Source organism: Myotis daubentonii, chromosome 19 (assembly GCF_963259705.1).
Source record: "Myotis daubentonii chromosome 19, mMyoDau2.1, whole genome shotgun sequence".
NCBI lineage: Eukaryota > Metazoa > Chordata > Mammalia > Chiroptera > Vespertilionidae > Myotis > Myotis daubentonii.
In genome coordinates this window covers 29367246-29395111 of record NC_081858.1, presented here as the reverse complement: position 1 = coordinate 29395111, position 27866 = coordinate 29367246, and the positions used below count along the sequence as shown (strand labels likewise).

The 27866-nt window shown below is 67.3% G+C and overlaps 1 protein-coding gene across 14 annotated transcripts in view; it reads right to left on the bottom strand.

The window, feature by feature from the left end:
• The window catches only part of FBRSL1 (fibrosin like 1), a 32982-nt gene extending 5414 nt beyond the window's left edge, over positions 1–27568 (bottom strand). For 3 of the 14 annotated variants that reach the window (XM_059676456.1, XM_059676464.1, XM_059676458.1), the window contains exons 1-11: positions 27139–27568; positions 20817–21014; positions 14563–14667; positions 12952–12987; positions 8846–8875; positions 3005–3050; positions 2087–2429; positions 1744–1961; positions 1115–1183; positions 733–947; positions 105–155 (exon numbers count right to left, since the gene is read on the bottom strand). In XM_059676456.1, the coding sequence (XP_059532439.1) occupies positions 105–155; positions 733–947; positions 1115–1183; positions 1744–1961; positions 2087–2429; positions 3005–3050; positions 8846–8875; positions 12952–12987; positions 14563–14667; positions 20817–21014; positions 27139–27417 (1590 nt within the window). In that variant the 5' untranslated portion in view covers positions 27418–27568. Of the gene's footprint in view, positions 1–104; positions 156–732; positions 948–1019; positions 1184–1743; positions 1962–2086; positions 2430–3004; positions 3051–8845; positions 8876–12951; positions 12988–14562; positions 14668–17863; positions 20216–20816; positions 21015–27138 lie in introns of those variants that run through there. The other 11 variants (XM_059676457.1, XM_059676465.1, XM_059676463.1 and 8 more) reach the window with 11 other exon arrangements.
• Between the last annotated feature and the right edge of the window lie 298 nt (positions 27569–27866).

Genomic DNA, 27866 nt, shown 5'->3' with positions numbered 1-27866 from the left:
GCCCCCACCCTCCTGTTTAGAAGCACAATCGCCCCCCACCCCGCAGCCCCAGCCTGGCCCGACACCCAGAGGACCACACGGGGGCCAGAGGCAGGGCCACTCACGTTGGAATGTCGCAGGTAGGGGCTGTCCAGCGTGGGCGTGTACTTGTCCAACTAGAGGGGAGAGAGGGAAGGGTGAGCCGGCCCTGCACACGGACGCCCTCCAGGGGCCTGTACCCACCACCCCAGCAGGCCCTGAGGGGGCCTAGGTGGCCATCCAGCCTCCGGGGCTGGCTGCAGCCAGCTGACCAGGGCTCCCCAAAGCACACTCGCCCGCCAGGCCTTCTGCTGTGGCAGCCGAGATGGGAGGAGGTGCTGCATGTGGGGGCATAGAGCCCAGGGGGGTGGCCCAGCTGGGGCAGAGCCGGGGGGGGGGGGCGCTGAGTGGCCTCGTGGCCTCCCCCTGACACAGAGCAGCTGGATCAGGAGGCCAGGCCCTGTGGCCTGGGGAACATGAAGGGCCGCAGCCCTGCTGTCCTGTCGCAAACTGAGACGTCCAGGGCCCTGTGTGAGGACCGCTGGGCCCAAGACCACGTCCCAGGTGTGTGCACACGGGGTGCCTGCCCAAGCCCAGGACAGGGGACTAGAGCAAGGCCAGGAGGGGACGGAGGCCAGATGGACAGAGCGGGCGGTGCCAGCCTGCGTGCAGGTGAGAGTGTGCCTGCCGGTCCCGCCAGCTGGGCCTACGCACCGGCAGGGGTGCGGCGGGCAGCAGGGCCGGCGTCGGGGGCAGCCCCGCGGGGAAGGGGGCGAATGTGTGTTGGTGCTGGTGTGTGTGCTGGTGTGTGTGTTGGTGCTGGTGGAATTCCGCCCGCAGCAGAGCCGCCGGGCCCAGGGGGGCGCCGGGCCGCTCAGCGCTCTGGACCAGAAAACGCGCGTTCAGCTCTTGCCTGAGCAGCTCGCGATCTACAAGAGAAAAAGAGAGAGAGACAGAGGCGCGTCGGCCGCGGGCTCGGGCGGGGCGAGGCGGATAGTCACCTGGCACTCCCGGGTTCGGCAGGCCAAGCCGTGGTGGCCGCTCGCTAGGTGCGGGCCCCAGGGTGGAGGTAAGAGAGGGGCCTGTGACCAAGTACCAATCAGAATCCCCGCATGAGGCTGGCAATACATGATTGGCGGGCTGAATGAGATCAACAGGCTGGCATCTAAAGGCAAGAGAGAAGACCGTGAGCCGGACCACGGCCGCGGAGCCTGCCCGCCGGGCCGCCCAGCCCTGTCCTGGCCCAGCCCGGCACTGAGCTGCCCAGCCGGTCCGGCTGACTCCGTTGTTGAGAAGACTGGACAGGAGACCGTGGAGAAACATGAGGGACCTACCCCGACCCCGAGGGCACCTGCCAGAACCAAGCAGGGAGGGGCCACTGTTCATCTCAGACCCTTGGCCGCACCCGGAGAACCTCGCCCCCAATAGGGATGGAGCAGGAAGAGACCAGCAGGCTCTGGGCAGCCTCCAGGCCCCGTCCCAGCTGCCTGGCCAGCCCGGCAGGGGCTCCAGATGGAGCAGGCCTGTGTCTGCACGCAGCCCACCTGTGCACAGAGGCCTGGCCGTGGGACCCCAGGGAAGGGCGTTTGGGGCTCTGTGGTCAGGTGGCTCTGGGCCTGGCGCAGGGAGAGGCTGTGCCTTGGGGGGCTGCACCCCTCCCCCAGCCTGTCCTGCCACCTGCCCAGGAGTGAGAATCGCAGGGAGGGGGCGGTGACCCGGACCTACCGGCGGGGTGTCCCGGGAGGACCAGGCTGTTGGCCGGCAGCGCCGGGGGCGGGGGCAGTGTCGCAGGGGCAGCGAACATGGCCGCGTGGTGCTGGTGCTGGGCCTGGGAGCGGAGCGCCAGGTGTGAGGTAGACAGGTGCGGGCCCGGCCCGAGCGGCGACAGAGATGCGTGCTTCGTGAGCCCGAGGCTGGCACTGCTGCTGGAGCTGCTGCTCCTGCTGTAGGGATGGGGGCTCAGTGCCAGCGACTGAGGGCGCCCCTACCCACCAGCCTGCCCCAGGGTCTGCGCCCAGGCCCCCCCCCCCCCACCTGCCTGGCCCACACGGGCTAGGCCAGGGCCTACCTGAGGCCCAGCAGGCTGTTGTGCACAGCCTGGCCGTGGCCGTGGCCGTGACCGTGGCAGTGGCCGTGGAAAGCGCCCAGGGGGAGAGGCACGTGTGTCGGGAGCGGAGCCCGGGGCTGCAGGGGCACAGGTGGCGGCTGCGGGGTGAGGCGGGGCAGGGCGAGTGTTTCCTTCTTGATCAGAGGGCTGGCAGGGGCGCCGGGCACTGGGCCACTGGAGGGCACAGGGCTGCGCACAGAGGGCAGGAAGGGCGGCTCGGTGCTCAGCTCGCGGCTGCGCTCCAGGCCCGAGATCTTGGGTGCCAGCCCGGCCTTGGTCTCTGACTTCTCGCCTAGCGTGGGGCCTGTGGAGAGAGGCCCCGGAATGAGCCCGTGAGCCCCACAGCCTGCGAGGTCACAGCCAGGCCCAGCCCCCACCGCGCACTCCCGGGGCCAGCGGAGGGGCGGGCACAGGCCCCGAGCGTTCTCGCAGCGACCCCAGCTGGGGATGCTGTGACCCCATTTTACAGCCACCCTGCGACTCCCTATTTCCTGGCTCCGGGTTCAAGTGACCAGGCCAGGGCCCTGTTCTGTCTGGGCACATCAGATGGGCCTCCCGGCAAAGGGGCCCTTTTCTGTGCTGGGCCTGGTTGCCAGCCCTCTGGGCCCAGCCAGGCCTGACAGGAACACTGTGCACCTGCCTGTCCACACAGGGCCACAGGCTCGGGGCAGGTGAGCCGAGGGGGAGTCCGTGGTGGCCAGCCCACCAGGGGGCGGAGCCCAGGCCAGGGCCATCTGGCTGACGGAGACCCCGTTCCCTCCTTCCCCGTCTTTCCTCGCGACTTTCTCTTGGGGACACAGCCTCACTCCCCACAGGGCCCAGCAGACCCCGGAGAACCGGTCCTTCCCGAGGCTGGAGCCCGGCCACGGGTGCTCTTACCTTTCTCGGCTGCCGGGGCAAAGAGCTTCTCGGAGCCCACAGATGCCTGGAAGAGAGAGGAGGGTCAGAGCCAGGGGGTAAACGGCCCTGAGCCCTGCCCTGGCGCCAGCGATCAGGTCTGGGCAGGTTCTTGAGCCACAGCCCCACGTGGGAGGGTGGCCACACGGGACACTCGGCCCTGCTCAGTGGCAATGAGGGCTCGGGGTGGCCCTGCCAGGTGGGCGGAGACTCGGGAGCCCGGGCTCCGCTGGGCCTGGTGCTGGGTGATGGAGCAGAGCACACGGGGCCCCCACCCACAGCCAGGACGGCAGGACACGGCCCGCCACAGGCCTGGGGACCATGGCCACGGTGCTGTGCCCAGTGCCCAGGGCAGTGTGGACTCCGGAGCTGGGCAAAGAGGAACGTCCCCACCTCACCACTCCTGGGAGGCAGCCGCGCGAGGGCGGTTGGGGTCGGGACGTGGGGTCCCCCCATAGACCTTCCTCCCTGGCTGCTTTTGTTAAACACCTTCCTGGACTGTAAGCCGCATACCACACGGTTTACCGCTGAAGGCGTACAGCTGACAGGTTTCAGTGCCCTGAGCAGCCTTCACCGTGATCAGTGCCCCACATTCTCGTCGCCCACACTCGCATCTCCCAGCCCTCCCTCTGCTGGGTCTGCAGATGCCCCCACCCTGGACTTTCGGGTGCACGAGGCAGCCAGGGGCTGCTGTCGGTGGGCTGACCGAAGCACCAAGGGCACCCCATGAGGCCATCCCCAAACTGGAACCAGGAAGAACAAGGCAGCAAATGCATCCTGAACACCTGCTGACGACAGGCAGGGGCAGGACCCTTGGCACAAAGGTGGGAGGGAGCAGGCAGCACAGGCCCCACCTCCCTGCCCGACCACGGAGCCACCTGTGACCCCTCACCCACCCACAGGACACAGGCACCACTACTGTGGCCTCTTCCGTGTTTTTTCCGACACCTTCTACATGGTGAGTAGCAGCTGAGAGGTGGTTAGAGCCCGGCTGAGTCCGCACGGGGGTGGGAGGCTACCTGAGCTGGGGGTCTGCAGGGGAGGTGGGCGGGTGTTAGCCCTGAGGGCACTGGCATGCCTGCCCGCCTGGTCCCAGGCCCCTTCCCTCAGGCGAGCGTGCAGCCTCTTCCCTGTCTTCAGGGTCCCCGGCCTGAGACACTGCCGGTGGCTGATGGCGATGAACTGGCAGCTGTCACCTTCCCGGGCTGGGCCCTGGGGGAGGTGCTGGAGGGAGGGAGGGGCTGAGGCCAGGTCTGTGGGATCTGGAGGGGGGAGCACGGGGGAGGGGAGCTGGTGTGAGAGTGGGTGTGTCGCGGGTGGGGCTGCTCCTGACTGGAGGAGCATCGCTGGCCCAGCAGCCGGGTCAGAAGGGAACTGCAGACCAGTCCCTCAGAAAGCCCAGGTCGGGGTTGGGGCAAGTGCATCTAAGGCCACAGGCCATTCCCCCCCCCCCCCCCCGCCCCCGTCAGGTTCCGTTCAAGGACCCAGCCCAGAGCGCGGGGCCAGGAGGCGGGGCCCAGGCACCCGGAGAGCCAGGGAGTGAGGGCAGTCACTTCCTGGGATTAACTACTGAGCCGTGACCCTGGGAGCCGGCTGGGGTGGGAGCCAGGGGTCACTCCAGGTCACAGTACAGGTGAGAGGTCCCGGCTGCAGGGCCAGGGCAGCACTGACTTCTGGGGGGAGCAACCCCTGGCGGCCACCGCGCTTGGTCTTTGGACTCGACCGGCTGGGCAGCCTCGGAGGAGACACGCGCACGGCTCCGCTGGCCGCGCCCCGCCCCAGACAAAGAACCCCGCCTCGGCCGGGCAGGGCTGCGGCCCGGGACCAGGTGGCCAGGCTGCGCCAGGGCGCAGACAAAGGCGCGCCGCCCCCCACTACGCCCACCCCGCCTCCGCCGTCGGGCCCCCAGCACCTGGCCTGCCCGGGACCCCCAGCCGGACTGCACCCCGCGGCCAAGCGCGCCTGGTCAAAGGCGCTGGGTCTTCCCGCGCCCGGCTCCTGAGAGAGACGGGGACGCAGCACGGGGGCCCTCCTGCATCTGCTGCTCTGGGGGGACGGCTGCTCTCTGGACCCGGCCCCCCCGAGTCCTGAGTCTTTCCCCGAAGCCTCTGCCGCGAACTCACTGCCGGCGCCCGGGGTCGGTGCGCTCCGCAGGCGATCGCAGCGAGTCCTCCGGACGCGGACGGCGGGTCCCCCCACCCCGAACTCGGCCTGTCGGGTGCCCCTCCCGCGCCCTCCTAGCCGGCGCCCAGGCCCGCCGCGCCGCTGGGGCTCGGGGTGCTCTGCGATGCTCGGGGCCCCAGGCCCGACGGGCGCGGCGGAGGGCGCACCGCTGGCGGCACCGGAGGAGGCGAGGAGCTTGGCGGGCGGGGCGGAGGCGGGGCGCGGGCAGGCCCGACTAATCCAGCCCCGAGGCGCGGATCTGCCCGCCAGGCTGCTGCTCAGTCCCGGGTCGCCACCCCATCGCCGCTCCCAGATCAGGGCGAGTACCGATGCTCCCACGCCCAGTGTACTGAGGGGGAAACAGCCAGGGAGCAGCGAGGTCAGTGCCTGGGGCTGGAAAGACGACAGCGCCCCACACCTGTCCTGTGCCAGCTCTGCCCTCCCTGCTCCTGAGAGAGACGAGGGATGCAAGGGGGAGACACCAGCAGGCAGACAACCGGGCCCTGGTGGGCAGAAGCCGGTCCCACCGGACTCCAGAGCAGCAGGCAGGGCCAGGCCACCCTGCGGGTGATGTGGGGAAACCCAGGCAGTCACTGGGATGGAGGGCGCCCACCTCTAAACTGCCGTGGCCCTGCCTGTTCCGGGAGGACACACCTCCGTCTGAGGAGGTGGCCTTGCTCGGCTCATCCCAGGCCAGGGGCTCAGGTCCGTGCCCGGAACACTCGCCTCCATCCCAGGCCACAGGCACCATGAGGGCCCCAGTGAGCAAAGGGAACAGGCTCGGAGGAGGGGGCTGGCCAGGGAGCCGAACTGCTGTCCACGGAGGGCCCAGCCCCGTTCCCACAGCCCCGGAGCTGGCAGAGGCCGAGCGCTGGGAGCATGACTTGGCAAGGCGTCTGGCAGAGGCTGGACAGACAGACATCCCTTGAGGGAGGGTTGTGGCCACAGACAGGGGATGGAAAGGAGTGCTGGCCAGCCAGCCACCTGGCGGGCCACTTGGGCTGACGGCAGGCAGCCAGCCCAGGCCCAGCTGGCCCCCTAATGAGCCCCACACAATTTTCACCCCATATTTTTCCAATAAAAAAAGCAGTTAGACACAAACCACCGAGTGGTGGGCGGGCCATCTGGAGGAGGTGGGAGGACCATGGCGGTGAGAGGGCTGGGGTGGGGGTGGGAGGTCTGCAGCACTGACTGGACGGCGAGGACGCGGGCGGGGCCTGTGCATCAGGAGGGCAGACGGGAGGGCATTCACAGGGGAGGCTGGAAGAGGTTTTCTGTCTTCTGTCTGCAGGCCAGCCTCCAGGGCTGCTGCTGGCTGAGAGGGAACCTCAGACCCTGGCAGGTTTGGGACGAGCGAACTGGCCAGAAGCACGGGGCCCAGGCCTCCCTGTGGCCCATCCAGAGAGGCCTTGGGGGGCTGCCCGCCTGGCCTGCTGTCCCCGTGCCCAGCACCTGCTGAGTCTGTGCAGACAGACCAGGGCACAGAGCAGCTCCCCGCTCTCTTGCCCACCCAACCCGCACATTCAGCTGCCCCTTCTGGCCTGTCCCCCCAGAGCAGCCACGGTGGTTCCGGCCCTCTATGCGTCAGGGAACGTGACAAGCCAGCCTGTCCCAACTCTGTGGGCATGAGTCCCAAGGGCCCAGCAAGGGGCGGGGAGGTGCCTGTGGATGCCAAGCAGCTGCTTGAGGCCAGGCACTGCTGCAGGTGATGCTGGCCTCCCCTTCTGCGCCCTCGCAGTCACACAACGGAAATGCCTGAGGCACTTGCATCCCTGCCTGCACCAGCCCCCCAACCCCCAGATCTGTGAACAGCCTCACCTGGCCGGTGCCAGAGAAAGGAAATTGGGTGCCCACAGGGCAGAGGCCCTTCTCTCTGCTTGGGGAGGGGATCCTCACGGGTCAGCTGGCTGCAGTGGGGAGAGCAGGGTGGGTGGCCACTTGGTCCGCGGTCCCAGGCGAGTGTCCACCGGGCCTGCCTGATGGGCCTGGAGAGGGTTCCTCGCTGCCAGAGACTGAGCCGGGCAAGGAGGGCGGGAGCTCCAGTCTCTCGCCACCCAGCTGCTCGCCACCCCAACTCTGGGACCATCAGTGTGTCCACGGAGGATGCTGAGGGGCTGGACCACGGTGCCCCTGCAGCCAGGAGGCCGAGCCCTGAGGACACCTGGCGAGGCCGTGTGGCAGGGGCCTCCCGGGGTGGTGGCGCCGGATGCACTTGGAACAAAACCTGAACTTCATGCTGTGATTTACGCCACGTGGCCTTCTGGGCTCACCCTCTGCTCCAGCCCCCGGGACGCGTGCACCCTCGTCCCTGCCTCGCCCTGCAGAGGTGCCAGCCCTCACGATCGACGGAGCGGGAAAACAGGGCGCAACTGACACGGCTGGTGCCACAGCTGCCTCCTCGGACCCAGACGAGACGGAGGGTGGAGCCACATGCCACGGACGGCCACAGGGACAGACAGCTATTTTCACTGTCGAGTTTGGTTTCTGTTACAGCAGCAGCAGCTCCTGACTGAGGGCCGTGTGCAGGGTGGCTGGCCCCTGCTCCCTGAAGCCAGGAGGGAGGGCTGGGAGTCAGAGCTGCTGTGAGGGACGTGTCCTGGCTAGACCCCTGGGTGCAGGGAAAAATTCGCCAAGACCAGCACTGACGGGGCCAGGCAGGCAGAGCTTGTGGGCAGCAACTGTAGTGCTGGCCGACAGGGGCCCGTGGACGGAGCAGCCAGCAGCCTCAGGAACCCTCCCTCTGCCCCTCAGAGCAGCCCTTGGCTTCAGAGAGCATTTCCAAAAAGTGGTTCCCAATTAAAGGAGGCGCTGAAGGTGATGTGCCCAGGTGCCCAACCTGACTGATTACAGACGGGGTGACAGACAGCTCCTCGGGAAGACACGTCCCAGCACCCGGGCGCTGTGGGCAGTGGGACCCACAGGCGTCCCGCAGGCCCCAGGGTGGCGGAGGGGAGGGCCCTGGGCCCCAGGACACGCTGGCCACCTCTGCCATCTTCCCCGCGGGCCAGACCACAATGACGACCCCTTTCAGGGCTTTGGGGCCAGCTCCCCTTGGAGGCCCGTCCTGGGCATCTCAGACTTCGCCTGTCCACACTGCTCCTCCGTCCCCTCCCAGGCCTTGGGACAAAACGCTCGCTTTCAGCTGCCCACCACCTCCATGGCTGTCACCTGGCCCCCGGCGTCCTCCGCAGGCCTGTCCAGCCCTCTCCACACCTGCATGGGCTTGTCCACTGAGCACCAGAAGGACCGTCTGCCCGCCGCCTGCCCACAGCTGGGACAGCGCCTGCCCAACGTGGCCAGGACGCGGAGCCGAGAGCCACATACCAGACCTCCCAACGGAACTCACTTCGTTTCACAGAAACCTGACCCAACACCAGGCAGCGCTCAGCGGGCCTCCGGGCCACCCCCGCCAAGCGCCCACAGGCACATCGTCTGCAGGGCCTGCGTGCCCAGCCCCCCTGGAGCCCCCACAGGCACGAGGGGTCCCAGCCTGCCTGCCTCAGCACCTGCGACTCCTCAGTGGGACACTCGCTTGTTCGCCGGCCCAGGTCCCAGCTGTGTGACCAGGTGCCCCGACCCCACAGGAGCCCCAGCACCTTCCTGCCAGGTCTCCAGGGCCACCTGTGGGTCGAGTCAGCTGGGGGGGTCCGTAGGGCTTACCTTGTCGTCTCCGTCACTCTCGCTGTCACACTGTGGGGAGAGAGAGGGGAGTTAGTGCCATGAGCCCCACGGGTGGCCAGGCGAGTTCATGGGAGGCCACAGGCTCACACCAGAGAGGGGAGGTGGGAGGGATGGAGGAGGCTCTGCAGACCCACCCCCCGACTCCGAGCCTCAGGCCTGGGGGGGTCCTAGGCCAGTGGGACCAGGAGCCCAAGCTGCAGGGGCCCCTCCTCACCCCAGGCCCAGTGGGGCCCAGCCTTGGGCAGCTGAGCTCTATGAAGGAGGCAAGGAGGGCAAGGGGTGGGGGGTGAGACCCCTGGGGAAGATGAGGGGTCAGGACAGGCCTGGCCAGAGGCACCGCCAGCGGGGGGGGGGGGGGGGGAGGGTCGGGGTGCCCACCTGCTTGCCCTCAAGCTGTGCTGAGTAGAAACTGCCCCACATTATTAGTGCAGCAGGTGAGGAAAGACCGTGATAAACAAACCTGTTTCTCGTCAGTCAGCAGAGCTTTAAAGAGCAAGACTGTTCTAGAAGCCACAGCAATTCCCCCAAAAGGACATAAAGAAGGAAAGCTCTTCCCAGCAACTGCAATTAGGACACGGTCCCGTCAAGTGAGTGACGTGGCTGAAAACACCTCCCTGGGTGCCCTGACCACGAGCGTCCGACGGGCTGTGGGGCAGAGGCCACCTGAGCGGCTCAGCAGGGGCCGGGGCTGGGAGCAGCCAGAGGGGCTGCGTTGAAAGGCCGTTTCATCCTGGGTCTGGGCTCCGCCCGGTGCCAGCCCAGGCCTGTGTGGCTGGCAGGAGGGGGCAGGAGACAGGGCCCCTGGCGTCCCGCTGGGGGGGAACCACCGCGGACTCACTGGCTTACAATGGGGGACTGAGGCAGCTGTCGGGCACCACACAGCGACTCCTGCATGGTGGCTGGGAGGGGACTGAGGCCCGGGTGTCGCCCCAAGGGCCCGGCCCCTCAGAGCGGGAAGTCGAGGCTGCGCCCAGTTAGTTAAGCAGAACCCCAGGAGGGTCCTGCGAGCCCTGGCTCACTCGGCCAATTCACTTTCTGTGGGTGTTCAGGCTTCAAAGCAAACAGAGCACTGATCACTCTGTGAGCTGAGGGCCCAGCACAGGCACCTCCGCCAGCGAAACCCGCAGCGGAAACCCACGCACGTGACCTGTCACAGGTGGGCCAGCGAGGACGAGGGCTGCCTCGGCCTGACCAGGGGCTTCCCCTAACGGCCTGACCCCTCAGCCCTTGGCCCTCAGTCCCCAGGGCTGGGGGGAGGGGGTATGTGCCTGCCAGCCCATGAGCACGTCCACTGCCAATGGGCAGCCTGCCCGCCGTTCCCCGAGCCCTGGTCCGTGCCCCACGTGACTCCCAAGGCAAACCTGACGTCTCTGTGTCTCCACAGGCCCGAGCCCCACTGTGATTGTGACACAACACACATGCACACAGACATGTGCACTCAAGTCACACGCGTGTGATTGGCAGGGTCCGCCTGGGCCCGTGTGCTGCTCCTCTGGCTCTGGCTCCTCCATGCACTCTGCTCTGACCCTCTCTAACCTCTCCTGTCCCCAGGGCCTCCCTCCGCAGCTGCCAGGAGAGATTTCTGGGTCCTCAACCTTCTGGCCTGTGGCCTGAGGAGCGCTGGCTGCCATGATGAGTCAACAAGTGCGTGGGGACGGCCAACAGTGGCCACCCCAGGGCCTCGTGGGGCCTCCTATGCTCAGGGGCCAGGCCTCCCTCCGGCTCCCCACTGCCTGCGGGGCCAGGAGAGTTAATGGGCCTGTGTCACAGAATGAATAAAACATGGCCCAGCCCTGCGCCCGCGGCTGACCTGTGGCGGAGTCGACTGTATTAATACATTCTCGTGTTGTCAGACTCGCAGCGCTAACTGTCTATGAATTATTTATCGACACAGAGAGTCTTAACCAGAGCAGCGCTAGCATCAACCCCACCCGGAGCCCGGCGGCCTGGCCTGGCCGTGTAATTGAATCTCAGCTCCCGGGGCCCGGCCCGCCCGGCTCCTGGTGCAGGTGCTGGGCCTCGAGGGCCCCGTGGCTTGTCCAGAGCTTCCAGGTCTTGCTCCAGGGACAGGCCACGGCTCAGGCACAAGGGGCAGCACGGTGGGGCCGAAGCTGGTGGGGCCACACTGCAGTAGGATGCCCACGCGGGCACCCTCCCACCCAGGGCCTTGGTGTAGGAGAATCGCCCAGAGCTGAACCCGGGGAACAGCCAGATGCAGGACACACAGCCACGCGTGGGCGGAACCTCGAAGTGGCCGGGAACATCTGGGCAAGTGGCTGGAGGAAGGGCCGTGCCAGGCTGGGGGGTGGGGTGGGGTGGGCATGTCTCAGTGGCTTCTCCCGCAGTCCCCACAAAGCGATAGAGCTCAAATCCACGGCCCACCCACCGCCTGACCCCACACCGCCCAGTGGGAGCCGGGGCGGCACATCTGGGCCTCCCTGTTAGGACCCGGCCCCAGCAGCACAGGCAGGCAGACCGTGATAAACAAACAAACCAGGCGGTGGGGCTTTTACAGACGGTGGCAATGCCCCCCAATCTGGTCCTCCTGTGAGGAATACCAGGTGCCTGGGGTGGGGCGAGGGGGGGGGCCAGGTGCCTGATGGGGGGCGGGGGGGGCCAGGTGCCTGAGGGGGGGCAGGGGCCATGCTGCCTCTGGCCTCCACAGCTCTAGATCTCCATTTCTGTTTCATAGGGAAGCCCCCAGGCCCCTGTGTCTGCGGAGACAGCACACATGTTTTTGGTTGCAAGCAACCGAATTAGTTGAGTTACTCTCTAACTAGTATGTGGCTGACAAGCATCTGATGGCTGTGCGGGGCTGCGAGCGTCTGGGACAGAAGCTGCTGAGGATGCGCAGTAGCTGGGGATTTGCTGGGGAAAATCTGGGCAAATGAAGCCCCTTTGAGTGTCGTCTATGAGCCAGGTCAGAGGGCAAATGCCAGTGTCGCCTAGAGCGGGACGCTCCTGGGAAGGGAGGACAACCACACACACACACAGGTGACACGGGGCACACATGCCTGCAGAACGACAGTCACTTGCACAGGTGCATCCACACCACCCAGACACTCACATGCAGATACACATGTGAGGCATGCACACACCCACTCACACATGCATGTGCATCTGCTACACCCAGACACACGGGCAGATGAACACGCATGCAGGGCACAGAACACAGACGGCCCAGAGACAAATAGAACTTCTAGGTGCAGGCAAACACGGCCCCATCAGGGCCACATGAGGATGTGCATGTGACAGACATGTCAACATGCAAGCACATGACACACCAGCCACATGCACACACAACAGAGGGGCCCAGCCTGCAGCTGGGCGTGCTGGCCCCGCCCCCTCCTAATCACCACCCCGGCTCTCCCCGTCTGGCCGACATCACACAGGTCACTGACGCCTCCGCCCGGGTCTGCCTGCCTGTGCTGCTGGGGCCGGGCCCTGGCACAGCGCCCAGTTGACTGCAGTGTGGGGAGCCCAGGTGCTAGTGGTGACCGGTGACCGGTGACTGTGAGGACTGACAGGCACCAGGCTGCAGAGGAGGGTGGTCCTTCCCTGGAAAACCGCTGGGTGGGAGGGCGGCTGGGGCTAATGGGTCAGTCACACCCATAAAAAGCCGCCCTGCAGCTCGGAACTTGGTAAACCAGGGCCGGCAACAGCCACACCTGGCACCTGGCTTTCCCGGCGCTCAGCCTCCTGATACTTCAGGGAAAGGGAATAACGTCCTGAGGGCCAGTCTGTTCCCCAAGGATGGGGGTGGGGGCAGGAAGGGGAGCCCTGCACAGCCAGCCTGCCCAGGCCAAGCGAGGTACTGGGGAGGCGGGGTGGGAAGGGTCACTGGGGAACGGCTGCTCCATGCCCAGGACCCCCAAGTCTAAGTGCCACCCGACAGGACCCTCTCCCTCGGAACCTCCGCCCCCTCAGCCCATCTCCAGCCCCGTGCACACCCCTTTTGGGCCAGCTCTGCCAACAAGACCACCCTGGGGTCCGCCCTGGTCAGGGTTCCGCTGGGGGCTCCGGAGGGGACAGGACACGCAGGGAGAGAGGGAGAGGGACAAAGGGTCGGGGGGGGGGGGACTTACAGAATAGCCTCTGCCCGAGAAGGCCTGCGCTGAGCTCTGTAGAAGGAAGAGAACATCCGTAACCAGGGTAACCAGGCTCGCAGCCCCACCGCCACCCGCCCTCTGAGGCCCACCCCGGGGCCTGTCTGAATGGTCAGGGCACCCCTGTCCCTGGGCACAGACGCCGTGACCCTGAGACAGGCCCAGAGACCACACCCTGGGCCCTGGCGGGAACCAGGGGTTGGGGGTCAGGACCGAGGACACAGCTGGGCCTCAGACCCAGGACCCCATTCGGACCTTCGCCCGGAGCCCCGGATATGGCCCAGCCATCACCCCCACACACAGGCGGCAAAGCCCACGTCCCTCAACTCTGAGCCAAGTGTCGGCCCCCAGAGGCCTGAGTTCCACACGTGCTCTGTCCTCACCTGGGTCGGTCCTCCTGGGGCCAACCCTCCCGGGGGGATGCCCCTCTGTGCCTGCCAGCCTGGGAGGCTGAGGAGCTGGACGGGGGACCTCCGGCCTGGAGTCAGGATGAGCTGTGGCCTGGAGGCCATGGGTGGAAGTGGTTCGGAGGTGGGTCTCACCCCTGCCTCACAGGGAGGCCCCCAGGGCTGGCCCCCAAGGCACAGGCCGGCGGGATGGGGCTCGGGGGGGACCCACAGACCAGGGCCTAGAGCACACTGGGCACTGAGCCTGCTCCCGTCTGCACAGGGACCCGTCCCGCCTGGGCTGCAGCTGTGGGACGCCCCCCGCCCCAGGCAGACCCCTGCCAGGTCCTCACTCGGCTCCTGGGTCCCCGCTGGACAGAGTTCGCCCTGGCAGCCTCCAGCCTGGAGGCCCTGCTGACAGACGGACGGACGGACAGGGTGGCTGGGCTGCGGCCGCCCTACCTTGCGCCCAGAGTCCGCGTCCTGCTTCCAGGCCGACACTCAGAGATGGAACTGGGCGGCCCTTTTCCCATCTTGTGGGAAAGACCAAGTGGGCAATCAGCCTCCAGCAGCCTCAGCCTCACCGCTCCCCAGGCCTCCATTTAAATGATAATGAGGAAAACTCACTCCTTCAGCCTCCAGGGCAGCCACGCCTGCAGCTGGGGGTCCAGTCTGGGCCTCCTCTAGGGCCTCCCAGGGGCCCCTCCCCTATTCCTAGCCTTCCTCCAAGCTTTGGGACCTGAAACCCCTGGGGTCAGGGCCATCTGGTCTGGTCTCCCCATCGCTGGCCAAATCCCGGGTCAGCCCCTCACGAGGTCCCAGGCCCCTCCCACCTCCAGGGCCCTGAGCTCAGGGACCTCCTGCCAGGACAGCGAAGGCGTCCCCAGCCTCAGGCCACCTCAGCATCAGGCTGAGGCCAGCGGCCACCCCTGCCCACCACCCCAAGTCCGAGCCATTTCGCTCCCAGAGCCCCTGCCTCCAGTCCAGTCCTGCCACCAGAGTGTCCAGCCTGTGCCTGCCGGCTGGAGAGCGGGCCCCCACCTGACCCCCGCCCCGCCACACAGCCTCCACCGGCTTCCGCCAGCCTCGCTCCTCATCTAACTCCCTCCCGGCGGAGCCCTGGTAAGTGAAAAGCTGTTTACTGAGCGGCTGGCGGGTCTGCGGGAGGAAGGCTGCCCCAGACTCCCTGGGTCTGGGTACTCACGTCACTGAGCTGGTCCCGGGAGGCGCTGAGCCGGGAGCTGGTGGCTTCACGGAAGCCCTCGTCCTCGCTGTGGCGGTCGCCCCCTCTGGACAGGACAGCCTTCACCTGGGGACAGAGAGAGGGCTCAGCAAGCAGCCTGAGCCTCTGCACGCCTGCTGGGGGGGGGGGGCAGCTCCACCCGAGGGGGCAGCCCAGGGGGGCAGGCACTGCACGTGGCCCAGCTGAGTGGAGCCCAGACAGGAAGGACACACAAGGCTCAAGGACAGGAGTCTGCAGCTGGCTCTGTCCCCTCCCCAGTGGTCGCCGCACCCCTTCCCTACACCAAGCAGGGTGGCAACTCCTCCCCCTCTCTTCAGACCCCCCACAATCCCAGGCTGGCATCAGGCTGCAGGGCTGGGTGTGGACGGCCACAGGCTGTGACCCAGGGCCATCACTCAGCCTCTGTGCCTGTCCTGTCACCTGCGGCAGCTCCTGCTCTTCACACAAAAGCCTCCCTGGACACTGCGTGCCCAGCTCACGGGAGGAGCAGAGATCCGTGGAGTTTAAGTGGCAATGAGAGGAGTGGCCCAGATATATGTATTTTTATTGATTTCAGAGAGGGAGAGGGAAAGAGATAGGAACATCAATGATGAGAATCAGTGACTGGCTGCCTCCCGCAGGCCGCACACTAGGGATCAAGCCTGCAACCCCCGCATGTGCCTTGACCTGAATCGAACCCTGACCTCCTGGTTCATAGGTTGATGCTCAATCCCTGAGCCATGCTGGCCGGGCTCGCACTTTACTTTTTACTTGAAAATAACTCTAACCTCACAAAGCTGTGGGGACACGACCCACATCCCAGCCCCTGACCCTGACCCTCCCACACCCAGGAAGCACATGGCCTTGCGTCCAGCTCCATGTCCTGGTCCCATCGCCCTCCCGCCCTCCCTTCTGTCCCTTAGCTTCGTCTGCTCCCACGGTGATGTCGGGGCACCGCGGAGGCAAACCTCCCTCGGCACGTCTGACCGAGGCTGTGGCTCTCAGCCAGCACGCCGCCCAGCACTCGGTGAGGCGACCCGGTTCCAGGTGCTGCCCACGTCCCACAGGCCGGCACAGAGGGTGGCACGCCGGGGACCACAGGGACCACAGAGGAACCCCAGAGTCCATCGCCAGTCCCCAGCTACCTCCCGCGTGAGGAGGGGCTGGGGCAGGAACCACTCACATTCATAGGAGCCCAGCCCCCGCTCACGAGTCCTGCAGGAGCAGCATAACCCCATCCTGCAGGTGACAAAACCGAGGGCAGGGGGCTGAGTCGCCCAAGGCCACACCGCCAGCCCGTGGCACGGATGGGAACCTTCCGGAAGGATCTACCAGCCCATCTGGCAACTGTCTTATGATTAGAAAACCCCAAACACGGCAGACGAGCCGACACGGCAGACGGATGTGGGGAGGAGCCACGCGGCGCATCCAGAACGCTCCCTCGGCCCGTCTCCGTTCCCCAGCGAGGCTCGCGGCTCGGGGTCCAGGGCTGGTGAGGGTGCAGATGAGAAATGGGGCAGTCAGCACCCAGGGCAGGGAGGGCCTGGAGGTGTGCGGAGGGTACAGGAGCTGAACCGCAAGTGAGTCAGCCCCAGGAAGGCAGGGGGGCGGGGGGGGGGGGGAGGTCAGGCCACCAAGGACCTCGTGGGGTGGGGGTGGGGGCGGGGCTTGACCCTGATTGAGGGCGGAGGGAACCTCCCAGAACCAATGGGCTCCTCAGAGGAGCCTCAGGGAGCAGGGGAGCAGGGCTCTAACCGCCGAAGGGCCGGAACCTCAGAGCGCCTTGAGACCCTCCAGGCTCAGACGGGCCATCTCAGGCTCCCACCCAGCTCTGGGCAGACTTCCTGCCAGCTCCCTGCGGTGAGGGCAGGGCTGGATGTGGCGCTATCTCCCTTACAATGGCCTGGGCTGGCTTTGGTGACCTGCGGGCTGCCTCTGGGTTAGGGTGAAGGTAGCCTCTGTCCAGGGAGGAGGCTGGCCGGTGTCTGGCCCAGCAGCCGCTTCTCCTCACACTGCGTGAACTGGAACAGAGGTCCTGCTGGCCGGGCACTCTGGTACTCAGGACCCGGAAGGAAAATCTCCGTGGCGAGGGGCGGCCCTCTGGTGTTTATCAAATGAAGGGCAGGACTTGCGGGAGTGATGGGCATTCACCTGAAGCCGGGACACACGAGGGCACCCCCGTGCTCACAAGACAAGCTCCTCCTGGGGTTCCCTCAGCCTGGAGGGTGTTTCAGGGGGACCCATGCTCGTGCCTGCACCCTGGGAACCCCAAGGGTCTCCTTGGTGGGCCCCTGCATGGTCAACTCCATCTGAGCGTGGCCATCCAGGGTCCTACACGGACACCCCCTTCCACCTGACAACCGCAGCCACAGCAGGCCCAGGCACTGCACCTGCAGACGGGGAGGTGGAGGCAGGGCCTGTGCCGGGCATGGAGCGGACACCCAGACTCCATCCAAGGCATCCCTGGGGCAGCAGGGGCCTCCCCCAGACCTCCAAGACCCCCCTCAAAGACTCATCCATTCTCACTTCCTGCTCAAGGTGGACCCCACCCCCACCCGACCTTGGGGCCAGCTCTTCGGTGGGAGCCCAAGCCTCCACCCCCACCCCCCCAGCTGTGTCCTGTGGCCAACGAGGTGGCTCAGAAATTCATTTACCTTCCAGCGCCTCCTAGTGGCCACTCCACAGGAGAGCCCGCTCCCAGACTGCTGTCCCCAGGCAACACCAGCAGGGCCCCCAGGACAGGTGCTACAGCCCCCCCTGCAGCACCTGGGCCTCCCCAGGTGGCACACCCAGGGTCCCAGGGCTGTGAACCCAGAGCAGCTGTGGGGTCACGGGTTTGTAAGCCCCTCTGGGGTCCAATAGAACCCCAGCCCCTTTTTCTCAGTCTGCGATCACACAGTGCCGCCCACCCTAGGCTCACAGCAGGGTGGCCCAGATGGGAAGTGGGGCAGCCCAGGCCCTGGCTGGGGGTCCCCATGGCCCTGCCCCACACCCTACAAATTGGCCGACACTCCCAGGGGCTGCAAGGTCCACGCTCGTCCTGGCCCCTTGGGATGCGCCCCAGCACCAGGTATGTGGACCGGGTGGAGGCACTCACACGGCCCACCGGTCCCAGGGCTCAGGGCAGGACACACGCCTGCATCCCCGTCCAGTGCAGGGGCTGAGGGAGAGGCCAGCAGAGCCGGTCCTGAGCGCACCACACAGTCCCTCCCGCTGCTCACTGGGCGTAAGGAGCACACTCAGGCAGGACACTCCTGTTAAGTCACAAACGCTGACGCTGCTATAAGAATGGCACGGCACTTTTTATTGTCTTCAATCAGAAAAATAAACCCTTCGTCTCTGGGAGGCCCTGAGTGAGGACTAGGGGACCCCACACCCGGCTGGTCAGGCCCCCACAGGCAGTGTCCTGGTGAGCAAGTGGGGAGGGCGAGGCCTGGAGACCAGGACCCCGAGGATGGGTCAGCATGGACATGCCTGTCATGGCAGGCGACAGGGGCATGAGGCTGAGCGGAGCCTGGCCAGGGCACCCCAGGGGGCAATGCTACTCCCCGGACGGACAGCTGCAGCCCTTCTCAGGGCCCCTGCTGTCCAGGGAGTCCCAGCACTGGAGTGGCCTGCCCTGGGCCGGGGACAGCGGAGGCAGAGCTCTGTAGTGTGGGGTCTGCCCAGCAGGGGCCGTCCGGGGCAGCAACTGGAAGGCTGCAGAGGGTATTGAGGGCACTGAGGACCCAGGGCCCTGGAGACTCTCTTGGTGCAGAGCTGGGGTGGGGGCTGACCCACTTCAGTGACTGGCGACTGGGGTGGTGACTGGCGACAGGCAGAGTCCCGGGGGACCTTCCTTGCCACCAGCAGCTTCTACTCGACCACAGATGGCCCTGAGCACTCTTGCACCTCCACAGTCACAGGACCTGGAGGTGGAGGCAAGGCTGGCGGGACAAGGCTGCACCCACATCTGCGGGGAGGGGCGGGGCACGAGGAATGCACGCTGACCAGACGGGAGGGGCCCTGGGGGTGAGGCCTGCAGCTCACACACACACACACACACACACACACACACAGACACACACACACTGGCACACCTGGGGGGCGTGCACAGACTCAATGTACAAGGACATGTAGCATTAGAGGCACAGAGAAACAGAGGGGCCCCCGGCAGCCCCTCCCAGGGGAGTGTGAATGTGTGAATCACACAGCACAGAGCAGGCACAGGGGAGTGGGGCAGGCATGGGGGGGGGGGGGGGGAAGGTCGGCGGCGGGGGCGGAGACACGGGGGTCCTCTCTTCTCTTCCTGGCGAAGGTGGCCTTGGGCGGGTAGCAGGCATTGGGCCGCGGTGGCCCTGCCTGGGGCTCTGCCTCTGCTGAGCCAAACACAGCTCACGGCCCGGCCACAGCACAGAGACCAGTCCAGCAACACATCTCGGGCAGCAGAGGAGCCGGGCCCAGGGAGCCGCAGATGGTGGTCGGGAAACGGGCATCAGGCCCCTGGGCTCACATATGGGGCCTGGCGGGCTGAGCGGGTGGAGGATCGAGTCCGTCGTGACCGCAGGGGCCAGCAGGGACGGCCCAGGGCCAGGTCCAGCAGGGACCGCCGCCGAAGCTGCAGGGGCCCCAGGAGTGGCCGGCGGGGCGGGGGGGGATCCCCCAGAAGCGAGGGGCGCTTGGGGATGGGGAGCAGCGGCCGGGGCTTGTAGGGTGGGCCCGGGCCCAGAAGCGACTGCGGGGGCTGGCAGGGCTGTTTGGAGCGCAGGAGGGGCTGCTTGCGTCGGCAGTTCTGCTCTGGGCCCAGGAGTGGCTGCTTCTGTTGGCTCGGCTGGCTGGGGCCCAGCAGTGAAGATTTGGGGGGCCCATGCTTCTCTGGGGCCTCAACTAATTGCTGGGGCTGACAGGGGTGACCGGGTTGACCCAGGAGGGACCTTCGGGGCTGGCATGGGGTGAGCAGCGCCTGCCAGGGGCAGCAGCACTGGCCTGAGGAAGAGCAGCTGGACCGGCGGCGGGGACGCAGCAGGAGGGGTGACTGGGGGGGCTGGCAGTGCGGGCAGTGGGCCAGCAGGGTCTGGAGGGGCCCGCACCACTGTTCTGAGGATGCCCTGCTGGGCTGGCTGTGCAGACATGGGGCCAAGCACGACCACGTGGGCCAGCAGCAGCGGTGCCAGAGGGCCAGCAGGGAGCAACAGAGGTGGCAGGGGGCCGGGGGGGAGCGCAAGGGCCGGCAAAGGTGGCAGGGGGCTGGGGGGGAGCGCAGGGGCCGGCAGCGCTGCCTGGGACTTAGGGGTGACCACCGTGGCCTGGAGGGCGGAGCCAGGAGTGGCCGCCGAGGCCGGCTGCGCTGATCTGGGGCTGGGAGCAGCCGCTGGGGCCGACAGGACTGACCTGGGCCCAGAAGTGATCGCCGGGGTCGGCAGGGCTGACCTGGGCCCAGAAGTGACCGCTGGGGCAAGCTGCGCTGACCCGGGGGTGGCTGCTGGGGCTGGCAGGGCTGCCCGGGGTCCGGGAGAGCCCGGCTGGGCTGGCAGCGCTGACACGGGGCTGGGGGAGACCCCTGGGGCTGGCTGGGCGGCTGCTGCTGCGGGCGCTGGGCCGGGCCGGTCTGGTCCCAGGGGTTGGCTGGGAGCGGCCCCCCTTCTGGGGAGCACACCTGCATGGAAGAAAGAGCACGTGTCCACCTGGGCCAGTGTGCCTGCAGACCCCCCGTCCAGCCCGGCCCAGACATGCGGCCCCGCACCAGCAGCCCAGCCCCAGGTGAGTGAGAGCGTGACACACGGAGAAGACCCTCCCTGGAAGAAGGAGTGAGCAGCGAGCCGGAGGGGCAGCCTGCCGAGCACCTCACAGCCTGCACTCTGCTCGCTCGCTGGGGGAAAGCCCCCACCAAGGACCACCGGCCACGAGTGGCCCAGACACTGCGCCTCACGCAGGTTAGCAATGGAGAGCACCCCGCAATGAGCCGGCCCCACGCGGAACAGACACAGTGGACACCCCGTGGTTGGCGGAGCCTGACGGACGCGATGGGGAAACGGGGCCAGCCTATCAGGTGCACCCTCAGGCCCCCCACACCTGCTTCAGCCCAGGATCCAGCCTCACAGAGGGCACTGCCTGGCCCCAGTCCACCTGTGCCCCACACCCCATGCCCGACAATGACAGAATGCATGCCCGGCAGGCCCAGATGCCGACAGGCGATGTCCAGGTGCTGGTGTGGCCCATGGGCGCCCACGGTTCTGAGTGGGGTGGGCCATGCTCACCTGTTTGGCGGGCTGCAGTGGGACTTTCTTCCCCCGGTCGCAGGTGGGCTCCAGGTCCTGCTCGGGGCTGCCCACCTCCAGGGGCCGGCCGTTCTCACTGGGCTCTGCCGGCGGGCCGTTTTCTGACTCCCGGGGCTTTTTGACAAGGCGACGCTCCCATTTCTCCTTCCGCTCCTGTGGCTTCAGGGCCATGTCCTTCTGTGGGGGAGGCGGGACGAGCAGGTTAACTGGCAGTGACACTGGACACTGTACCCGAGGACCCCCAGCCAGCTCCAGGACCACCTGTTGCCACCATCACCGAAGGGGACAGAGGCGGCAATGAGGAGACCCTGAAGGGATGCCCAGGTGGGGCCCCAGAGCCCAGGCACCATCTACCCAGAGATTTACCTCTGCAGCCCACCTGGGTCATGCACACCTGTGGGCACACCTGACTGATGGGCAGATGCCACCATACAGACCCTGCCCGGATGCAGAGCGACCCTACACGGTGGGCCGAAACAGTGGTGCGCCACCCCCAGCAGCTGAGGCAACGGCCCCGCCCTGAAGGCCCTGCACCCGGAACACTCCTGGACACCAGGTGGCTCCGCTGCCTGAAACCACCGATTCTCTGTAGCCACCTTATGGCTTGGTCCCCTTAAGCATCATTACCGTACAGCACCAACTGCACCCACAAACCAACTGTGAAGCTAAGCCATTAACAGTGGCAAACACCACCTCCATGTCCCCTCCCTGGGGCCCAGGCCCCCAGCCCTGCAGGCAGAGGCGTGGCCCCACCCCTCTGGCCACGTGGGCACCCCACCACGCCTGGAATCAGACTGCCTCTTCACGCCCTGCCCTTGTGGGAGGAGGCCCTGTGGGGTGAACATGTTACCCCTAGACACAGCCAGGCCTGGAGCCCCCTCCTTTTAGGGACCAGGAGGCTGTGGGTCACGGAGACCGCCTGTCCCCCAGAACTCCTGGACTGGAGCCCTAGAGGCCCTCACCCACTCGGGTCAGGAGCTCCGGCCAATCCCACCTTCCCCACCTCAGGCTGGACGCCCTTCGCACATCGATCTGCCCTGGGCCTGGCGCGGCTGTTCTTCCCCCTGGGTCCCTATGGCTCACACTTCCCACCGCAGCCCCCACGCCCTGCCCCACCTTCGAGACCTGCCCCCTGGGGCACAGAGGACCCCGCAGGGTTCCCTCCACGTGGTCCTCTCCCGTTTGCCTGGGACTGAGCGGGTTCCCAGGACGTGGGACTTGGGGTGCTAAAATCGGGGGACCTCAGAGACTGCGAAGGCCCCTCAGCCGCCGCAAGGGCACCTCCTCTTTTACTCACAACCTTTGTCAGGGTCCCTCCCACCACACCCACTGGGAGGCAGGAGGGGGGTTCTCTCTGCCTGGCCCAACTCCCCGACCCCCTGCATCCAGGACGAGCACCTCCAACACCCCACATGGCGCTGACCCCTGGCCCTGGCATGGGGACCCTGTGCAGTGGCCTCCAGCTGTGCTGCGTGCGGGACAGTTCACCCCACACCTCCTTGAGGCGCATCTACTGACCCCAGGCAAGGCCCCTGCCTGGGAGGCACCTCCTTCACCCACTGGCGCACGGCTGTCCCCGTGTTACACCGCCCCCGAGAAGGCCTCCCTGCCCTGGAAGCTTCTGGATCCTGCCTCACGACACCCGGGCCAGTCTCCTGCTGCCATCCAGGAGATGGTCACCGTGACCCTGCGCTGACCACCTGGGCCACCCCGGCCCACACTCGACGGGGATGAAATGTTCCCAACCCTGTCAGCGTCTGCTCTCCCAGCCCCTCCCCTCCGCCCTCACTGTGCACCAGGCAGCGTGCCCCTGCTCCCCTCCGCCCGGGACCTGCTCAGCTGCGCGGCTGTCCCCGAGGGAAGGAGGGACTACAGCCTGCCCTGCCCACGGGGGTGGGGAAGCAGGGGGGCTCTTGGGGTGCTGTCCCAGGATGGGGGACAAAGAGAAAGAACATGGGACCAGCTCAGAGAAGGGCTGCCTCGTCCCGGTGAGGAAACCAGTCCCAGAGCAGGCACGGGCTCCTAGTTGCGTGGGGAGGAGTAGAAGCAGCTGTGAACCGGGGTCGCAGGCCTCACAGCCCCACTGGCCTCAGTGCCCCACCCCCCCACACCTGACAGCCTCGTCAGGCACCTGCCGGCCTAGCCACCTGTCCGCTCCCCTGCTGGGGGCAGGTCCCACAGAGGCACTGGGCCTGGTGTGGTCGGCGCTCAGTAAATGCTCAGCGAGTAGGGAGGGGACAGAGCGCGCCCTGCTGGCCAGCAGCCCTTCCCAAGGCCAAGGCCACCCCAGCACAAGGGAGCATGGCCTGCCCCAGGGCCACCACAGACAGGCCCCCAGGGGACACACATCCGGGCAAGGGCTGCCAAGGGCGGTGAGGGAGGCGGCTCCCATCCCAGGTGGGCCTCCTGGCGGCCGCCCTGCTGACCCTGCTTCCAGCAGCTGGTCCCACGGTTTCCCTCTCACCACCTGCCTCCCCACTGCGACCAGCGTCTCTAATGAAACCACAGGTGGGCTGGGCCCGGGACCCGACTCTGTCCCGTGTGGAGGGGCTGACGGTGCCCCTGCACCCCACCGCCCCTGACACAGGACCCGCAAACACAATGCAACCGCAGACCAGCTGTGCCCAAACCCCAGCTACAGGACAGCCCCCCGGCTGGCAGGCCTGACGCCCCCACATGGAGGGGAGAGGCCCACCAGAGGGAGAAGACAGGACACGAGGAGGTGGGCAGGGACAGCACTGCAGTCCGGGCAGATGTGGCCACCAGGGAACTGCCAGAACCTATGGGAACCCCACAATCTGCCCAGGTACGAATGAGGTGGGGCGGCAACCCACAGGAGCCAGTGGAACACAGGTGGGCCAGGTCAGCAAACCGCACAGACCCTGGGCAGGCGGACCCGGCACCACCTCTCAGCAGAGCGACTGCCTTCCTCGTCAAAACCCTGCCAGGGGGAACCCCACGCACAGGACGCTCGGCCTCTGTGCTAACCCCGGGCACCTGAGGCCTCCAGCACTCAGCAGAGGGGAGGAAGGGGGGACTGGCGGCTCTGCAGCCCCTGCCCTCGGGCGCTGGGGAGCAGGTGACAGGCAGACAGGGAACCCAGGCCGGCGACACCCCGCCACGGTGGAGCAAGGAGTGGCTGGGGGGACAGGAGATGGTCCCTGCCCACGTGCCCGGGGTGGGGACGAGCAGCAAGCAGACAGGCCACAGCCGCGAAGGGCCACCTCGGAGCATCCGCTCTGCGGGCCCACCACCCACGAGGAATGTGTGGTGACTGGGGGGCGGAGGGGGACACACAGCAGACCCTGCCATAGCCTGTGGGGCCACGGCCCTGCAAACCAGTGTGAACGCCCATGGTGCTGAGGGGCGGCCCTTCCCCGAGCCCAGGCAGCAGCCCAGGCAGCCGGGCACCTGCTGCGGCATCTGCAGGCTGCGTCAGGACCCTCCACCTCCCCAGCTCAGACGCCTCCCCAAGACCATCAGGAAGACGCAGCCCATGCTGGGGGATGTGTGTGTGTGTGTGGGGGGGGGTCATGGTTCTGTGGGCCAGGCTGCAGCGGGTGGGCCCTGGATGGGGACCTCACCCTGGGCCTCGCCTCGGCTCCCTCCTCTACAAAGTGGGAGCGAGGACAGCGCCCTCTCGGCCTCATCTCCCCCACGAGAGGCGCTGACCCACAAAACAGGAGATGGTGACGTGCAGGAACCCCAGCCCACAGTGAGCGGGGCACCCACGTGGGCCACGGGCCATGAGATGGCTTTGGAAGATGCAGCCCGACAGCCGTGGGCTCTCAGCGGGGTGGAGAAGCAGCCCAAGGCCATCCTACGGGGTCCCGTCCCACGGGGTCCCGTCCTACAGGGTCCCGTCCCACGGGGTCCCAGGCTTGGTGCCACCTCGTCCCTTGGTCACAAAGAGCTCGCCCTCTCTGGGCCTCAGTTTCCCCATCTGAAGAGCAGGTGCACAGGCTTTTCCACCACCAGCGCTCCTCGCTGAGCCTGGCCATCGCGAGGTCTCAGCCCGGTGCCCCTGTGGGAGGAGTGAGCTGGGCACATGGCCCCCACAGTGGGGGCTTCCAACACACTGGCTGGTGGGGCCCAATCCCAGCTCCCCACTCTCCCACACCTGGGCCCCCTCCTCAGCCAACAATACTGCCACACGATGGACTCCCCGCTGGGCTGCAGTACTGACATGCTGGGATCCTCTCAGCCCCCACCTCGAGGCAGGCACAGGGGTTTCCCTTAGGGGCAGACATGGGTGCACCCAGTTGTAGGGACTGTCTTCGGCACGGGGGTAGGGTGTGTGTCCGGGACACAGAGGGGTAGGGGTCTGCCTGGGGCAGAGGGAAGAGGGATAGGGAGTGTTTGGGCTGTGGGGGTCTGGGGCCTGCATCCTCAGGACACGGGTGAGGACTCCAGGGAAACGGACACTCTTCTCTACACGCGTCCCACCTCCTGAGTGGGCAGAGCTTGGAGCCCGGACAGGCTGGGGCCTTGACTCATGGCCTCAGGCCTCAGTATACCTATCGCTGCAGGGAGACAAGCAGGCACAGGCAGTACCTGCGAGAGCACACGTTCACTGCATGCTGGCTAAGAGTGTCTGGGGAGAACCACTGCACTTTAGCAAAAAATGAGGCCCCACCAGCGTGCCAACCTACCAACCAGAGTGCCAATCTAGACGCCACGACTCCTGCAGAAGCCCCGGACTGTCCAAGGCGGGTGGCCCCTCCCTGGCTCAGAAGGGCAGAGAGAGGCGTGAAGAGGGGCCAGGAGTGACATGGAGCAGGCTCTTCGCACTGGGACCTGCCTGGGAGCCCACAGACACCCCCAAACGCTGCACTGTCAGTGCCCCGGAGGCAGGGGGGCATCGCATGGACCCGAGGCTGGTGTCACCAGGGCACGCCCAGGGACCTGAGGGTCAGATCAGCCTTCCCGAACCCCGGGTTCTCCTCGTGCTTGTCCACTCGATGACTCCACAAATGTGCACAGGGCCCTGGGACCCCACAGGGGACGCACAAGAGAGAGTGGTGCCTGTTTACCCCTCGCTCCCCTGTGCCCTCCCTCCTCCTCCCGCACCCAGGCGCTTCTGCAAGCTTTTCCAGCCAAGTTCCGGGGGGATAGCCACCCAGCAGAGCGCGAACATGGACCCACAGGAAGGAGAGCATGTGAAGTAAGGGGGGGGGGGTGTCCAGTGGAGGGAGGAAGGAGGGCCCCCAGAGGGACACCTGCTCAGAGGCCTGAAGGTGCCAAACTTTGACGCGGGCAGAGGGACCAGCAGACACACAGACCAGGGCAGAAGCCAAAAGGCGCTGACCGGCCGGTGGGAGCCCGTGTCGGGCGGGAGAGGCCTGCTGGAAAGGGGGTGGTCTGACCCCTCTCAGAGGCTGCAGGGGAGGGCCTGGCTTGGATGAAGGCAGAAAGCTCTTCCCAGGACACAGCCGGGCACTGCCACCACACCACACGGGCAGGACCGGAGGGCCCCACCCCGGTGCATCCCCTGCCCAGACAGAAAGCGGCAGGCCGGTCCCTGAGCCACCTTGCCTGGCTGCCAATACCTGACCGGAGCCTGCCCCAGACAGGCAGACCCCAGGGAGAGGGGCACCTCCCCTGCTGGGCTCAGAGGCCCACGAGCCCCCAGGCTCCAAGAAAAGGATGGGAGCTGTTCACTGAGTGATCCCTGGGGCCCCAAGCCCTGCAGATGCTGGTCCCTCAAATAGGTGCTGCGGGTGGGGGCGCTGGTGGAGGCTCCCCGGGCTGGGCCAGCCTGCGACAGGCCGTTCCCAGGAGAGGAGACGCAGCTCCCCGCGCCCCCGCGCCCTGACAGTACTCATGTCCCTCTCCACTCACCTGGGCGCCGAGCAGGGCAGTATTTGCTCAGCAAATATTGTCCGTGACAAGGCAGCCAGACAAGCACTATTTGTTGTCATCCTGTGAACAGTGTAGCCTGGAGAGAGGTCTGAGCGATGACCCCACCCCCACCCCCCGCCTCCGTCCAAACAGAAGCCTCGAGGGGGAGGGAGGCACAGGAAGAACCTCCAAGTATCCATTTTATCTCCGCCCGACCGAGTCCAGCGCGGCGCCTCCCAGCACATCCGCAGCCCCAGGAAGCGATACTTTGATCGAAACAATTGCCAAAAGGGCCGATGGTGCAGCCCGACGGCCCCCGTTTGGATGTGGGCATTTTTCTCCCCCGCAGCTCGACACACCGACACCCCCGCGCCCCCCGCCGGCGGCCGGGTCCTCCGACGTGGGTGTGCCGACGCCCCCGGGCTGGGGGTCCCGCCCCGGCTCCGTGCGCCGCACTTACCTCCAGGGCCTCGAGCGAGCTGAAGCTGGCGATGGCGAAGCCGTCGATGACTTCCTCCTCCTGCGAGCTGGACTCGCGGCGGCGGCGGCGCGGGGGACGTGCGGCGGCGGCGCGGGGCGGGGGCGCGCGGGGCAGGCCCGCGTTCTCCTTGCCGGGCCCGGGCTCGGGCTCCTCGCCCGACGAGGCGCTCTGGTCGCGGGCGTCGCGGGCCGCCTCCCGGCGCCGGCCACGGTCCCGCTGCGCACGCGAGCGCCGGCTCGGGCGGACCTTGGCCTCCATGGCGCGCGGTGACCTTGCGGCCGCGCCGTCGGGCTCCCGCTGCCGCTGCGCTACGCGTGGCCGCCGGGCTCGGTGAGGGCCGCGCGGGCTGGGGCCCTGGGCGGCGGCGGACGGCGGGCCGGGCCGGGCATGCCGCGCGGGAGCCCTCAGCCCTGGGCCCGGAGCGGCCTGGGCGCCTCGGCGCTGGCGGCCGCGCGCATCGGCGGGGCGGGCGGCGCTCAGCGGCTGCGGGCCGCCTCCGCGGGGGCGCGCCCCATGCGCGGCAGGCGGCGGGCGGCGGGCGGCGGGCTGGGTGGGCGTCGGGGCGCGGGCCGGGATGAGGCGCCCGGGATCGTGAGGCGGCGACGGCAGCGGCGAGGACTCGAGCTGATAACAACTGACGTACTTCCGCCCGGCAGCCAGTGCCAGAGGAAGTGGGCGCTCCAGTGGCCCGGCGCGAGCCACGCCCC